The sequence below is a fragment of the Aethalodelphis obliquidens genome, unplaced genomic scaffold (assembly GCF_003676395.1).
Source record: "Aethalodelphis obliquidens isolate GAN/ISIS:26980383/991018 unplaced genomic scaffold, ASM367639v1 scaffold112, whole genome shotgun sequence".
NCBI lineage: Eukaryota > Metazoa > Chordata > Mammalia > Artiodactyla > Delphinidae > Aethalodelphis > Aethalodelphis obliquidens.
The window spans coordinates 2185911-2201962 of NW_020838056.1; the positions used below are offsets into that span (position 1 = coordinate 2185911).

Consider the following 16052-nt stretch of genomic DNA (forward strand, 5'->3'; position numbering starts at 1 on the left):
AGGGTGGAGAGCGGCTGGACTGGGGATGGCTCTTCCCACACACTTCCCGAAGCCCCAGGAACCTGTCCCACCCCTGCCTTCAACAGTTGGGTGTGGTTTCCCCCGGAGTGAATCAGCCTCACCACCTCCCCTCAGATTGGCCCGGGAGGTCGCTGCTGCCCCCTGCTGCCAGCCCGCCCCTCCCATCCAAAGGGCAGCGGGTCCAGTGCTGAGTCCTGCTGCCCGACAGCCCCTCAGGGCCGGGTCAGCCGGGCACCTGGGGTTACGGGGTTAGGAAGCAGCCCGCATGCGGTCGCAGGGACCCTGGGGAAGGCAGGGAAGAGGGCCCGGAGTCTCTTACCACGGAGGCTGTCTCATGGTTCTTCTCAGTCTGCAGGAGGATGGCGCAGTGCTGCTCGCACAAGTCCAGGTGGCCCTGCAGCAGGTAGAGCCGTGCCAGTTCTGGCACCACCTGGACAAGACCAGATACAATAACTAACCAATGCACATCATGGGAAAGCTCAGGGACCGATGCCTCGTTCTCTCACACCCAAGTTCTATCAGTTCTTCCTTCAAAATATGTCTCTGATCCCCTGGGATGGTGTCTCTGGCTTTCCCCTTCTCCCACCCAATACTCTAGTCACACCGTGCCTTTTACTAACTAACCGCTGAGAGTTGGGGCCTGGTTTACTCATATTCATCCTTCAGCTTCAGCTCCAACCTCATCTCCTCTGGGAAGCCCTCTGTGCCCCAGACACCTGGACAGGTACCCCTCTTCTGAGCTCCCGCGGAGTACTGAGCCCCATGCGGGTATCACATGGTATGAGAACTGCATGTGTACTTGTCTGTACCCCATGCCTGAGGGCAGTCTATGGGCAGAGACCGTGTCTTGCCCCACTGCATCTCCAGGGCCTAGCTCAGTACCTGGCTTGCACATATTGGGAATCTGTTAAATGAGAGCATATTAAATAAATGAATGGGTCTGTCACTAGGCTCTTCATCTACCCTCCGCCTGTGAACTCCAGCCACCATTCCCTATCTGAAGCCACACCTCTCACAAGACTTTAAACCTCCTTGGAAGCTTAGCCTGGGCTTCATGCCCAAAGAGCCCCCAGCAGCCACACTCTCATTGTCTCTCCATCTGCAAGGGGGACCTGAAAAGGGCAGACTTGCAGCACCTTTCAGCAACACCTTCCCTGCTCCACCCTCCACAAGTGGCTGTCCAAAGCGAGCCTTCCAGGGGACTTCCCTGGTGGTCCAGTGGTTAAGGCTCCGTGCTCCCAAAGCAGGGAGCCCGGGTTCGATCCCTGGTCAGGGAACTAGATCCCGCATGCATGCCGCAACTAAGAACCCGCATGTGGCAACTAAGACCTGGTGCAGCCAAATAAAATAAATAAATATTAACAAACAAACAAACAAAAAAAACAAAGCAAGGCTTCCAGTCTTGCTCCGAGGGCTGTGGTGGGTGAGGACCCTGGGGTCAGCTGGAGCAGGCCCCCCCGGCACCAGGGGTCTGTGCCCCTTGCAGGGAGGCACAGAGAAGGAACTGGCCTCCGTCCCTAGTCAGGGAGCTCTGCGAGGCTTCGCGGCCCAAGAGAAGGAAGAGGGTCTCCCTCTTGAGGATCCACCTTATTTCAATCCCCACCTTATCGTCAATGGGTGAGTAGGAGAGGGCATCTTTGTAAGACTGCACTGCCTTGGCATACTCCTTCTCTGCCAGGTAGTACTCCCCAAAGTGGATGCAGATGGAGGCTGCCAGTTGCTTCTGGGAGGGGATCATTTCTGGTTGCTCCAGGGGAACACGCTTCAGGATCCGAGACTGGAGGTCCATGGCCTTGGGAAAGCAGTAAACTCTGCATCAGAAACCCAGAGCTTGATGTGCCAGATCTCAGGCCAATTCACAGCAAATCCCCAAGCTCTCAACTCAGGGCCAGCTGTCTTAGCAAGGGCATCTCAAGTGCCCTTGAGCAAATCTGGGTCGCTCTGGACAGGCAGGGCCACTGGCTGAGTACCCAGGAGGTGAACTGGCACTGCCTCTGGGGCAGGAGCAGAAGCAAAGGCACTCAAACAAAACACTCTATTGTACTTGACTTGTTTACCTGTTTCCATCACACCTTGGTACTCACTGTGTCTAATTTGCTTCAGCTGTCCTACAGGCTAGGACAAGCACACCATAGGTATTCAACGCAGGCTGTGTTTTGATGGGTGCATTTGTTCTGAATACTGCCCTGCTGGGAACTTGAGGCGGCCCCCACAAATGTCCATGACATACAGTGATCAAGTGAGTTAACCAGAGAGCATTGGGGCAAGAGGAAATGAGGATGCCAGGGTTAAGTTTCGGGAAGTGGGCACAGATCAGCCCCGGGTTCCCTAAGGGCCAGACTGAGGAATGGAAATCCAGAGGGGAACAAGGGGATAAGTCACCTCAAGCAGTCCGAGATGTTCTACAACCACAGAATACACCCCAGGGGCAAGTGCCAGGCCATACCCTCGGGTAGAAAGAGTGAAGGAGTGGGAAGAATGGCCAGGAGTCTCCCAGCAGGAGACTTTGGGCTGGGACAAGCCAAACCTGGTTCAAATCTCAGCTCTACCACTTACTAGCAGTATGACTTTGGGTACATTTCTTAACCTCTTTGAGTCTTATCTGTTAAATAGGAATGTCACAGTGCTTAGCTCAAAGGGCTACTGTGAGAATTAAATAAGAAAGCAAAAAGCCTAGTACAGAACTCAGCACAGAGCATTCAATGCATGGGAGCCTGCTGGCATTATCTATTATTATCACCACAAGCATCCTTGAGGACAAAGGCACTGTCTTATGCCCTGCATTCTCCAGCCCAGCCCAGGCGGGCTTAGAGCACTTCCGTGCACAATCAATAAGAGAGCAAGGCTGGGGGGATAAATGCAAGGTGGAGGTCGGAGGTGTAACCTAGATCCTCTTTTGAGGACCAGGCCTGGAGCCTTCCAGACCTGCAGTCCTATCCTATCTTCAGCTCCCATCAGGAAATGGCAGATAAAGAGCTTGAGTCTACTTGTCAATTACCTTGTTCAAGGTGTCCATCACATCTTCTTTCTTATGGCTCTTGTAAACCTTTGCCAGCAAAAGCAAGCACTTGACATCATTCATCAAGGATGGGATGTCTTTGACTGCAAAATGGAAACTCAAAGTAGTGTTTTCTGGCCCCTGGGAAGCGGGGCATGGGGGAGGATGGAGGCTGGGTTCAGAGCCCCAACCAGTGCCCGTCCCCTGCCCCATTCTGCAGGAGAAGAGGGTGCGGGCCGGGGGCAGTCTGTCTGCTCGAAGGTTAGGGGAGTGAGGATGCTGACTCACCAAAGTCATGATCCAGTGCCTGCTTCAAAACTTTTTCTGCTTTGTTGAACTTCTTTAACTTCAGGAGCAGTTCAGCCAGATCGTGGCACAGAAAGTCCTGTCCGCTAATCTTCTGGGCAGCCTCATAATAATTAATCGCCTTAGTGCACACAGGAAATATTGGCATCAAGTCTGGTTTTACTCGCGAGCACCTCACACCGTGTGCACACCGCCCCACTCCCCGCCGCAGCCACCGCGCCTGTGTGCCCCTCCAGATCACAGAAGCCTCAGGTGCAAAGGCCTCCCTCCTGGCTCAGGGCCCGAGCCTTAGCCTCGGCAGGTGGTGGGGGGTGGTGGGGAGTTGCTGAGTCCTCCCCTTGGCACCCCATTCAGCGGGCTCTCCCCTCCCACCCAGCCTCCCACCCATGCACCCTCCTCCATCTTCCCTGCTGGGCCGGCCCTCCCCACCCCTTCCCACCCCAGCCCAGCCTGACCTTGGTGTACTGGTGGGTCTTCACGTAAGCTTGCCCAATCCTGCTGATCAGGGATGCGTCGTGTGGGTTCTTTCTGTAGGCCTCGTCGTAGACCTCGAGGGCCTTCTCGGGCTGGTGGGGAAAGGGTCCGCAGTCTCTCTCTTCCCTCTCACTGGAGAAGTAAGTTTTTTTTGGGGGGGGGCACTTGGTGAGGTCATGAGACCTTCACTCACCTCCTGAATGTTCATGAAAGCATCACCCAGTAGCAGGCTGGTGTGAGGGCCAGGCAGATGTTCACAGAGCTCCCTGCAAAAGTAACCAAAACCTTAGCTCAGCCCTGTGCATCCTTCCTATTCCTGAATCCATCTCCTCTTCTTTCCCACTCATTCTGGCTGACATTCTTTCATTTACTCATTCATTCATCACTCAGTATTTATTGGCTCAGATGAGGCATGGTGCTAGCTCCCTTAGTTCAGCCTCTCCTCAACTGTCATCTGGACCACAGCCGGCACTTCCACCCACTCCTCTGGCCTCCACTCCCAAACCCCCAGACCCCTCTTCATGAGGCAGCCTGCTCTTTCTAAACCTCCAGTGTGACTATGTCACCCTACTGCTTATTGGTTTCCCACTGCTCTTGGCATCACCTCCCCTTCCTCCTGAATTGCCTAGATAGAGTTTTGCCTGAGGAAGGGGACCAGGGCAGTACCCTTGAAGTCCCAATGTCAAATCGTAGAGACAGTAACTTGGGGCTTCCAATCCCTGCTCTCCATCCTCCTTCACTCACGTTGGTACATCTAAGTCACTGAACATTTCCTCAAGGACAGGCAGAGCCAGGGGCTGGGGCAGAAAAATGATTCCCACCAGGATGTGACCCATAACGGGGGGCAAGCAGGGCTCAGGGCAGATTCACCCCTGTATCCTCACAAGTCAGCCACAAGCTGGTCTGACTGACCTAACCCATGGGAAATTCCCTACTTTCATCAAACACACTCTGAGGACACATTCTGAAGACCCAGGGTGAAGAAGACAATCTGGAGAAAACACTCCCTGAGATGCCACTGGGGCTGGGGCTGTCAGTGCACTGCCCAGGGCTCACCGGTAGCACCCGATGTAGAGGCGGACGTCCTTGCAGGTCTGCAGGTAGATGCTGGCCATCTTCTCCTTGGCCTCCATGTAGCAGGGCTGCTTGGGTGTGATGTTCCTCAGAATGCTCAGTGCCAGGTCTACGTTCCCCTTGCTCAGGGCCAAATCCACGTTGGCAATGGTGATGCGGATCTCCTCCGGCGTGCCACTGAACTCGTTGATGGTGTCCTGCATGACCTTCGTGGCCTCATGCTAAGACATGGGAACCCAACAGACCCTCCATTTGCTGTCACCCACCACTCCTGGAAGCCAGGGAGAGGATGGCCCACCTCCACCTCAGAGCAGCAGGAAGGAGAGAGAGCCCCTCGGCATCCAGGGCCACTGTTCCTGGAGGGCAGGGCCAGCTGAGGGGCACGAAACCCCTGACTGTAAGAACTTGTTCCCGAGCACCTCAAAGTCTGTTGGTGATTCCTTCCTATGGGAGACCTATGGACGCCTCTCCTTGTACCTTCCTGCTTTCAGTCAAAGATATTTTAACGTTATGGTATTGGGCACATAAAGGTCTATTCGAATTATATTTTCATTGTATATGTACCCTTGATTATTCTAACAAAGTTACTCTCTTTGCCCATTTTGGTGCTTCCTGCCTTTGCCCAGCCAGACCTTCCAAGGTCCCAGGGCTGCCTCATACAGTTGAGCAGGTTGTACACTGCAAAACTTCAAGGGGATGTAACTGGCATCTACTGGAGCTGTGCATTGCCCAACCTGCACGACTACCTGTGGTGGCCCTGGTGGGCCTGTGTGCTCCACCTCCCAGATCCTTATAGGGACAGTGACGTAGGCAGGGGACAGATCATGCAGGACTCAGTAGGGTTTGGAGTTTATCTTGAGGGCAATGGGAGCCACTGAAGCCTTTTAGGTAAGGGAGAGGGATGCTCCCAAATGAATAAAGCCTCAAATAGAGCACCAGGAGACATCAGCCAGAATCAAAAAGCCTTGTTCCCAGGCCTACCCTGGACCTCCAGCACGCCCCAGAACCAAGCGGAGAGAGCAGCACATTTCTTACCAGCTCCCCATTCATCCGGAGGGCATCTGCCAATTCCAGTAAGATGGATACCCGCTCGCTGGGCCGCACAGAGGGCCCATGGAACTTCTTGCTTTCTTCCATCTTCAGAATTGGTAATTTTATGATCATCTTCAGTGCCTTTATGGCTTCTGGGTAGTCTCCAGACTTGTTGAGGGCCCTGGCCTTGATGAAGTGGTAGAGGGGGTGGTCTCGGACCTAGAGGAGCATAAGCAAAGTGTGGGGCTCCAGCTTCCAGAGGGGAGAAGGCCACAGGAGACCACTGAGCCTGCTCCTGCCTTTGGGCCAGCAGAAGGGGCTGAGGGATGCAGGCAGCTCCTGAGGCTACTCTCCTGAACCAAGTGGGGGCTGATGCTAGCTGGGCTGTGGGATGCCGAGCAGGTGACAGGGCATAGGGGACCCCCACCTGGAAGTTGTAGCTGACGCCCAGCTCCAGGCAGTGGGAGCACATGGCAAAGTTGCCCTGAGCCAGGTAGATCTGAGACATGAGGAGGTAGGCGTCCACGGAGGTGGGGTCCAGCTCCAGGCAACGCTGCAGGGTGCTCTGGGCATTCTCTAACTCTCCTAGAAATAATAAACAAATCTCTACATTCAGGGATCCTTGGGACTCTCAGGACCCACTATGTAAAGGCAGAAGGAATTTTACACGTCCTGTTACCCAGAAACACCCAATAGGGCATTTTACCCAGTTCTGTTCTGCTTGACTCAGAGGTTTCTTCCTAAAATTAGAACTACAGTTTTTGCCTTGACCCAGACAAAAGCCAGGAAATTCAAACCTTGGTGTGACACCTCCCTTCTCTCTGTACCCTCAGGGAGATGGCTAAGTTACTTCACTGCTCCCTCTGGAAGCTCAGGGGAACACTGAACTCTCGATTTCCACACCTAAGAGCAGAACAAAATCTAATAATAACAGCAACCATAATAGCCACAACTTAAGAAGCACCTGCTCTGCACCAACATAGGCAGAGCACTTTAGAAAGGCTGGTTTAATGTCTGCCCAGCCCCGCAAGGTTGGTATTATGATGCAGGACTGAAACTTCAGTGATATAAGTCACTCAGCTTGGAAGGGACAAAGTCAGTATTTAAATCCAGGCCTATCGGCTCCTGAGGCTGAGCTCTGAATGCCTTGGCACGTTGAGGCTAAGAGGCCTCCCTGCAGCCAGGCTGGCCCTAAGCAGGTGGCAGTGGCAGCCCAGGAATGGGGTACAGCGAGCTGGTGGGAGAGCCCTCCTCCCTCTGCAGCCAGGTCCCTCAACAGCTCCTGCTTGGGGTCCATCACCAGCTGGTGGGGAACACCTGCTTCTGGGTCCCAAACTCCCTGCTCCTTCCCTTGTGCTGCAGAAATGTGAAGATGTCACCATGACAACCTAAGCAGCTGGAGACCTTGCTTTGTCCCTAAAGGTGCTGGCAGCTGTCAGCACCACTGTGTGTGTGTCGGGATGGGGGTGGTTTCTGCCCTCCCCTTGTACCCAGGAGACCTTCAAGAAGTGGGCAAACCTGGCAGCCGGATGAACACTAGGAGGGCCGAGGATGAAGACCGGGGAGCTCTGGACAGAGTGTAACCCACACAATGCAGAGCCAGAGGACACAGGCACGCCACGGCATTCTGGAGCCTTTGGCAGACGGGGGTGAAAGGCTGAAGGGAGCAAGGACTTCGGAGAGGACAACAGGCCCCCACGGAGGTTTCTCCCCCTTTCCCTCTCCCTCCAGAATCTCGGCCTTGAGATGGGACAGGATGGACGGGGACTGTTCTGGCTGCTGGAGGCTCTGAAAGTCTAATGGTACAGGGTCTCCCCTCCTCACAAGGCCTTCCTGACCTTTTAAAAACTGCAACCCTGGCACCCCCGCACGCCCTCCCCGGCTTTCATTTTCTCCATTGCACAATCGTGCCCTAACAACAATACTGCATTTACTGTCCAAGTCCCCTCACTAGAACACAAAACTCCATGGTGGAATTTTTGCCTGTTTTGAGTACTGCTGTCCCCCAGGATCAGAGCAGTACCAGCACGTAATCAAGTTCCGTGACTATTACCTGGCACAGATCAAGTAAACCAGGGGTCCCCAACCCCTGGGCCACGGACGCGGCCTGTTAGGAGCCAGGCCGCACAGCAGGAGGTGAGCGGCGGGCCATCGAGCAAAGCATACTCTGCCGCTCCCCATCGCTCGCGTTACCGCCTGAACCATCACCCCCCCACACACCCCGCTTCTTCGTGGAAGAAAAATTGTCTTCCACGAAACTGGTCCCTGGTGCCAAAAGGGTTGGGGACTGCTGAAGTAAGCTATCAGCAAAAGGGCGGGTTGGAGAGACCCCTGCTGGTGAGGAGTCAGGAAGGTGTCTGGGGGTTAGAGGCTGGAAGGAGTGGGCCCGCCTCCTGAGGGTATGTGTGTGTGGACTACCCCAGGCAGGGAGCCTGCGGACACTCACCCAGGGGCCCCGCCAGCCATGAGGACCCACAGGCTCACCTGAGAGATACTTGACCTGGGCCATCAAATACAGCGGGTCGATCAGGGCTGGTGCTGCCTTGACTACAGGATGCAAGATCACAGAGACTTGTTTAAGAAGAGGAGACATAATCTGGCCTGGCGACCGGGGCTGTAGGAACACGGGGGTCTGGCTGTGCGGTTTGCCCTATTCCAACGGAGACTCCGGGAGTGCTCAGAAAACACTCTCGCAGTGTTTTACTTTTTTCCACATGTATATACCATCCACTCCATACCACCTAGTGCAAGAGCATCAGCTCCCGAGAATGGGGACTTTCTTTTGTTCACTGTTTCATCCCCCCTACCTAGCACGGCATCTGGCACATGGTAGTGCCTTCAATAAATATTTGTGGAATGACATTACAAGGCACTGGGGGGATATTAAGGCGTATGAGATATGATCCTTGCCCACAAGGAATCTTGACTGTCTGGGAAAGCCAGACAAACAAGAAAAGACCAACATACTTCTTAGAAGACGTCTGGCAAAAAGGGAGCCCAGTTCTTCCCTAGGATAAATGCAGACACAGGGGCCAGTGCCCTGCTCCTCCAAGTGCGGTACCTGGACCAGCAAGCATCTGCATCCCCTGGGAGATGCAGGGCTTGTGCCCCACTCCCTGGCTGACTGGTGCGCTGCACGTGCAAGTGTGAAAAGCGCTGGGCTCCCCAACTGCCAGAGGCTCAAGCACCCTGGTGACTTGCCAGGTAGGTCCTGCCTCCGTCCAGACCTGTCCTCAGGACCAACCCCGCTCCCACCCCGCCGCCATGAAGATGCACTCTCCTCTAACCTGCTTGGGGCAGAAGACCAAGTACTCCTTGGCGATGCAGACCAGGAAGAGGGGGTCAAGCCTTTCAAAGTACTCGGTGCTCAGGGGGAGGGCCTGCGTGCTGGAGAAGTGCAGCTCAGCCGCTTCCTTCAGCAGTGCCGCGGCCTCCTGCTCTCCCTTGTGCTTCTTGGAAGCCAGGAGGGCTTGGAGGAAAACCAGCACCTGTGGGAGGCAGGCCCAGGTCTTGGAAGCAACACCCTCTGCGCAGAGTTGCCAGAAGCCTGGGCTGTCTTGGGTGCTTTACTGGAAACTGGGGGTGGGAGGAAGGCGGGGCGGGGGCACGATCCTGGAGCAACCCCAGCGCCCAGAGAGCTCTGACCTCGGACTTCCCAAAGGACTGCTGCACCTCCTTCAGGAATTCCAGCTGATGCTCAGCCTCTTCCAGGTGGCCGTCTACGATCTGGCACCAGATGACCCCTGGGATGGGGCAAAACCAGGATGAGCAGCCAGCTCTGCAGCAGAGCCAGCAGTCCAGCAGTCCAGAGGCAGGGACGGGAGAGTAGATGGCAGGGGCCCTTTCCGACATCTTCACAAACTTAGAGTGGCACATACTCATGGTAAAGAATTCATATCATAAGGCAAGGAAAACATCCCTAGCTCATGTTCTGGCTGTGTCTCTCTCTAGAAAGAACCAACATGAACAGTTTGGGGTATACGCCTCCAAACATCTTTTGAAGCATTTATATGTTATTAGCGTATACCATGTTTTCCCATCAGTTCATACAAATCTACCCCATTCCCTTTAATCATGACATAATATTCCACTGTGGATGTAACCGTTTAGTTAACTACTGCCCTACTGAAGGACTCCTCATTTCACATTTAGTTTGTTTTCAGTGTTTAAATAGTACAGTGCCATGGTCTACATTTGTGTGTGTTCTAATTCCTGAAGTAGAGCTGATGGGTCAAAGGGCACGCATATCTAAAACATTGATAGATAAGGCCAACTTGTCCTCCAAGGATATCTGAATTAACATTCCTGCCAAGAATTTGAAAGTGTTCTTTCCTCACAACCTCACAAACATGCTTCACTCTTTACCAGGTTAAAGAGTGAACAGTAACTCATTTTAATTCACATATAAAAAATTTTTTTAGGGAGAATGAACATCTTTTTATATATTTAATGGTCTTTTCTACTGTGAATTTCCTCCTGATAGCTTTTGCCTGTTTTTCTTTGGATGGACTTCTCTCTCTCTCTCTCTCTATATATATATATTTTCTCTTTATATATTTATATTCTCTTTATATATAGTCTTTATTACATTTTCCATTAGTTTGCCTTTTACCTTTTAACTATTTTATTGTGCCTTTTGCCATCCCTTAGTTTTAAGTTTTTACGTAGTCATATTGGTCATTTTCCTTTACAGTTTCTGAGTTTGTGGTTAGGCTTAGCATCCCCCAGGAAACCCAAGTCCAATTTAATTTTTATCTTTAAATACCTAACTCATCTGGAATTTATTTTTGAGGATAGTGTGAGATGGGTATTTACCTTTATTTTTTTCATAATGGAGAGTCAGGTGTCCAATCACAAGTTATTGAAACTCTATGGGTTTGAAATGTCATTTATATCATAAGACCTGTTTCTATTCCATTTATCTATTTGTTTATTCCAGTGTTGGCCTCAAACCTACTTAACTACTTTTTTTAAAAAAAGCATTTAATATTTATTTATTGCTACGTTGGGTCTTCCACTACTTATTTTTTTTAAAGCATTTAATATTTATTTATTGTTACGTTGGGTCTTCGTTGCTGTGCGTGGGCTTTCTCTAATTGCGGTGAGCAGGGGCTACTCTTTGTTGCAGTGCACGGGCTTCTCATTGTGGTGGCTTCTCTTGTGGAGCATGGGCTCTAGGTGCACAGGCTTCAGTAGTTACAGCATGCAGGCTCAGCAGTTGCGGCACTTGGGCCCTAGAGCGCGCGGGTTTCAGTAGCTGTGGCGCATGGGCTTAGTAGTTATGGCTTGCAGACTCTAGAGTGTAGGCTCAGTAGTTGTGGCGCTTGGGCTTTGTTGCTCTGCGGCATGAGGGATCTTCCTGGACCAGGGCTCAAACCCGTGTCCCCTGCATTGGCAGGCGGATTCTTAACCACTGCACCACCAAGGAAGTCCAGACTTAACTACTCTTGTTTTGAGACATGTTTTGATATTGGGAGGACAAATCCCTTCTCTTCCTACTATTCTTCTTTTACAAGATAGTCCTTGACCATTTTGGTGCAATTATTTCTGTCTTCCTAATCACCAGCTTGGTTTTCAATTATATCCATCCCACTATTTGGCTCATCTATGGAATTTTTTACTTTGCAATAATCATATTTTAAATTTTCAGCAACTCTTTTTTGTTCTCTGTATTTTTTCCTAGTAGCATGTTCTTTACTTACTGACATAATACCCTCTAGAGCCAGCCAATATGGGAAGTGTTTGGGGGAAAAAGTCTTTTCTGTATCTGGCCTTAACTTTGCTCCTCAGATGGGCACTGCTTTGCACGTTCCACTTGGTCCCTTTTTCAAACTGCTAGTAGATTTATAAATGGACAAGAGTGATGAGTATTAGCATCTGGGGCAGATTTCCCAAATTGTTAAGGTCACTGATTTTCCCAGACGGGCCAGATAAGATGGATGAATCCAGGACACACAAGAGTGGGCTCGGCCTGGGCTGGAGTGTATAGACTTCCCTTTTGGCTGATTGGCTGGGGATCTCCCTTGAATGAGGAAGTGGGGAAGGACTCAGCCTGGTGGAGGAACATTTTGGGGGATTTGCCTATGTGCCGGGCATCCAAGTCTTTTGGTCCTTCATGTCCCTGATGGTGGTGGGACGTCATGGGGGGGGGGGGCTCTGTTTTGCTCCCTCATACCTCACCACCTGGTAGACCCTCCCTGATCCCATTCTCTGGCTCTCAATAACCCTCCTGTTATCTCAATGACTACCCTATGGCATGTTTTGCTCCCAGCCTCTGGGGACCCTGAGCTTATGTTTTTAAAATTTTCTTTTTCCTGGAGCCCTTTGGGGAAAGCTGATCTACTCATTTCTTTAGCTGCCCCAACCCATGTTGGCTTATGGGTTTCTAGACCTGCTTGGAGTTTCCATTTGTTGGATGCAATCTGCTTTATATCTTCTAAAAATGAGAAGTCCTTCAAAGTTCCTGGTCCACCTAAGGCACCTTTCCCTGTTTCTGGGGCTGCTACAGGGACTCATTATCTTTTTAAAAGGTCGCCCATGACTGTTGTGGGATTTGGGGAGGGAGGAAGAGGCGATGACGGATGAGTCAGCCTGACGTATTGAACCAGAAATCAAGACCAGTCACTTGGATTGCTGTTTTGATTGTGCCGCACAGATGAGGAGCCTGGAGTGTAGACAGAAGTGACTTGCCCACAACTCCTCAGAGCCAGGGCAAGAAGCCAGCCTGCCTGGAGCATTGGTCATGAGGCTGCCCCCACTAAGATCAAACACTGCTGCTTCAGGATTCACCAGAGACACCGATTTGAGGGCTTTGTGTAAAAATGAAAATCGGGCTCCGGAAAATTCATTTGACATTTAGATAAAGCCGGAGGGAAGCACTGGGACAGACAGGGAAGTAAAACTCTCAAAACTGCTCACTCTGGTGGCCTTTCAGCTCAGGGGCCTGAAGAGGGAGGGTCTACAGAGGTGAGGCTACAGGCTTTGGGGAGGGGTGCTCTGGCAGTAGAACCTTCTCCCACACTGGCCTGGTAAGGCCTGAGAGGAGGCAGGGCTGACTGAGCGTAATGGGCTGGGTATGGCTATTGGAGGTCGGCTGTAGATCAGAATGGCTTTGACCACTTTTGAGAATTCCTGTTCCTCTTACATCTGTACTTGTAGATTCGTGGACAGGCACCCCATCATACAACGCAGCCCCAAACTCACACACACCCTGGGGAGAATGCTTCCCAGCCCACTCTCTTCTGGACCCACGGCGGCCACCCTGCTTGGCTCCCAGCCCCCGCCCTACCACCCCTCGCCCTGCCCTGCCTGCACAGACCAGTCAAGGCAGCCATGCTGCTCTCGTCCAATTTCATGGCCTCCGAGTACCACAGAGATGCCTCCTTCACTTGGTCCTGCAGGATAAAGAGGTAGCCCAGCTCTGTGGCCACGTGGGCGTAGGAGGATGTGGCCATGAAGGTTCGCTCGAGGAAGTTACACACCAGCTGCAGAATCGCCTGGTGCCTCCCAGACTGCAAGGCACAGACACGGGAATGGGGAAATTAGTCAGGCCAGCCTGTCTGAGCACGGCCGTGTCACTCTGGTGGGACTAGGGGGTGCTCAGGAGAGCCCAAGAGGTACCCTGTGTCCAGGCAGCTGGGTCCGGGTAGCTGTCCACCTCCCAAAGAACCCCCCGCTGGCCACATCTGTGGAACCCGCCTCCAGCCGCAGGCCCTCTGAGGGACCCAGCCCCTGTCTGGCCACAGTCATTGGTCCAACGAGTCACCAGGAGGTTTTTCACAAATTGAAGTTGCATGAGAGAAACTCTTTGTGTCCCACTGATGGAAAGTGGCTCTGAAGGCTGCGAGCAGCCACTTTCCCTGCCACACGTGGAGAATGAGGCAGAGAGAATCAGACATAGTTGTGGAGGACAAGAGGGTATCCCAGTGGCATTCGACTCCCCAGAGCTGCCCCTGTTCTTATGGCAATTCCTTCTAGTAAATCTGGCTCTGGGGCTCAAGGGTCTGACACAGACAGATTGTTTGGCAGCCTGGTCTGTTTGCACCTTGCCTGGCATCAGAGAGGCCTAGGCAGGCCAGCCTCACCAGGTCTCTTCCACAGAAAGGATATGGGAGTCCGGTGCTCCAGCACGCTGAGGTTAGAGCTGGGCGTTGCTCTGCTGTACCACAGCTGTGCCACTGCCCTCTTTCCCCAAACACGGCGCCTCCCTCTCTGAAAGCACTTCTAGACCTCACCTCCGTGATCTTCATAGCATCTTTGAAGGACACGTAGGTGCAGGCTACAGAGCCCACAATTCAGTGATTGGCTGGAGGCAGGCAGTGGCCCCGGGGTCTGGGCCACCAGCCTGAGAGGCCAAGTTTAAGCCAGAGAGGGGAGGTGCAGGGTCCTCAGGGAGCTTCCAGGGAGCACAGGTCTCTCCCGGGGAACATAACAAGAAGCACTCGTTCAGAAACCAGGGAACACCTTCTTACCAGTCTGCCAACCACAAGAATTTTTTTAAGATGGAGGCTTGGATTTTGGGGCTCTCTTGTTTCCAGCGCCTTAATCAGATTTCTAACACGCTCAGCAGCCTACAAGAACAAAACACAATGTCAAAGGCAGTATATAAAAGGGGAGTGGGGCAGAGGTTCTCAACTGTGGCTGCCCATGAACACCAGCTGGGAGATCTTAAAAACACCCAGGCCCCCAAGCCAGCCCCAGAGATTCAGAGTTAATTGGCCTTGGGCGGGCCCAGGCTTCAGTATTACTTCGGAGCCTCATTGGCGGAGCTTTCAGGAGCATTATTCATCCCAGAGCTGGCACTGCCGCTTTGTTCATGAATCTGTGAAGAGCAGCTGCCCTTTGGGACACCCCCAGGCAGGGCCAGGAGCCACCTGTCATGGTGCCCACATCACAGCCCACCAGGCTGGCAGCAAACCACCTGGGCTGGCCCAGGAGCAAATGGTCAGGGCAGGTCCCTGGCCCCAAACCCCTGCTCCATTTTGATGTGAGTCACCACATTGGTGCTTCCCTGTCATTCCAGTGAATGCTCCCAACGACCCTGTAAGTCAGTGTAACTATAGATACCCGAATTTTTCAGTCCAGCAGATGAAGGGTCAGAAAGGTTAGGTCATTTTCTCAAGGTTACCCAGCCAACGAGGTGGCTGACTGACTCCAAAGCCTGCGTTCTTTCCAATGGACTCTTCTGCCCACTCTCTATGTGGGAGTAGGGAGTTTTTAGTCCCCAGCTGCAAAGAAGTGCCAAAAGAGAAGCCCGGGGTAGGGTGGATCTTTTCTGCAAGACAAGAACTGGGCAGCCTGAGCTGGGGCGAGGGGCAGATCCCAGAGTTTGAGGTGGGAACGAAGGAGAAGAATTAAATGCTAATTGCCCTTGGGCCTAACCTTCAGGCCAGGCCTTAGGAAGGCCTGCCCAGGGCTCTGGGGTCTCAGGGAGCGGAGGACATGCCTGTTCTCTTGTTCTGACCCAGAGACAGTGGTAGAGCCCTTTTCGAGGGTTCCTCCCAAATACGAACGGTGCCCTCCACCTCACCTCACCCCACAAAATCCGTAATTTCAGAGCTGGCCAGATGGAACCAGAAAACTTCCTCTTCCCACCATGACCCCTTACAGCCTCTTGATTTGTCCCACTCCCTGCAGAGGCAATGTCTTTATTCAGAAGGCAGGGTTTTAGCTGAATACACAAACTCTTTTTGAAAATAAGAAGCTGTCTGGGCATGGAGGTTTTCATTAAGAATTCTAGGTGCTTCTGATTGGATGTGAGGGCTCTTTGGGGTTTCTTTGGAAAACTACAAGGCTTAGGAGCAAGTCTGGGGCCAGGTACTGCCTGGTACTGTCAATACCTGAGCAATTCCAACCATTCCCTAAAAAAAGGCATTTCCTGAAATATGAAACACAACTGTGGGGAATTCCCTGGTGGTTCAGTGGTTAGTACTCAGCACTTTCACTGCCGTGGCCCTGGGTTCAATCCCTGGTCACGGAACTAAGATCCTGCAAGTCGTGTGGTGTGGCAAAAAAACAAACAAGAAAACCCCAAACAAACAAACAAACAAAACCCCCACAACCATGACTTCTATCAGGTAACATGGAGCAAATTATTGTAGTACACCGGGCACTGTTCCCAGTTGTCCCACCTGTCATCTTAGTCCTT

General features: G+C 52.4%; 1 protein-coding gene across 1 annotated transcript in view; it reads right to left on the reverse strand.

Moving 5' to 3' along the window:
- The window catches only part of TTC21A (tetratricopeptide repeat domain 21A), a 31355-nt gene that overhangs the window by 5214 nt on the left and 10089 nt on the right, over positions 1–16052 (reverse strand). Inside the window, exons 8-21 of the mRNA XM_027097111.1 lie at positions 14377–14475; positions 13224–13416; positions 9551–9648; positions 9193–9393; positions 8390–8519; positions 6333–6490; positions 5909–6124; positions 4856–5094; positions 3993–4065; positions 3781–3891; positions 3308–3446; positions 3020–3123; positions 1625–1813; positions 341–451 (exon numbers count right to left, since the gene is read on the reverse strand). Of these exons, the coding sequence (XP_026952912.1) occupies positions 341–451; positions 1625–1813; positions 3020–3123; positions 3308–3446; positions 3781–3891; positions 3993–4065; positions 4856–5094; positions 5909–6124; positions 6333–6490; positions 8390–8519; positions 9193–9393; positions 9551–9648; positions 13224–13416; positions 14377–14475 (2061 nt within the window). The remainder of the gene's footprint in view (positions 1–340; positions 452–1624; positions 1814–3019; positions 3124–3307; positions 3447–3780; positions 3892–3992; positions 4066–4855; positions 5095–5908; positions 6125–6332; positions 6491–8389; positions 8520–9192; positions 9394–9550; positions 9649–13223; positions 13417–14376; positions 14476–16052) is intronic.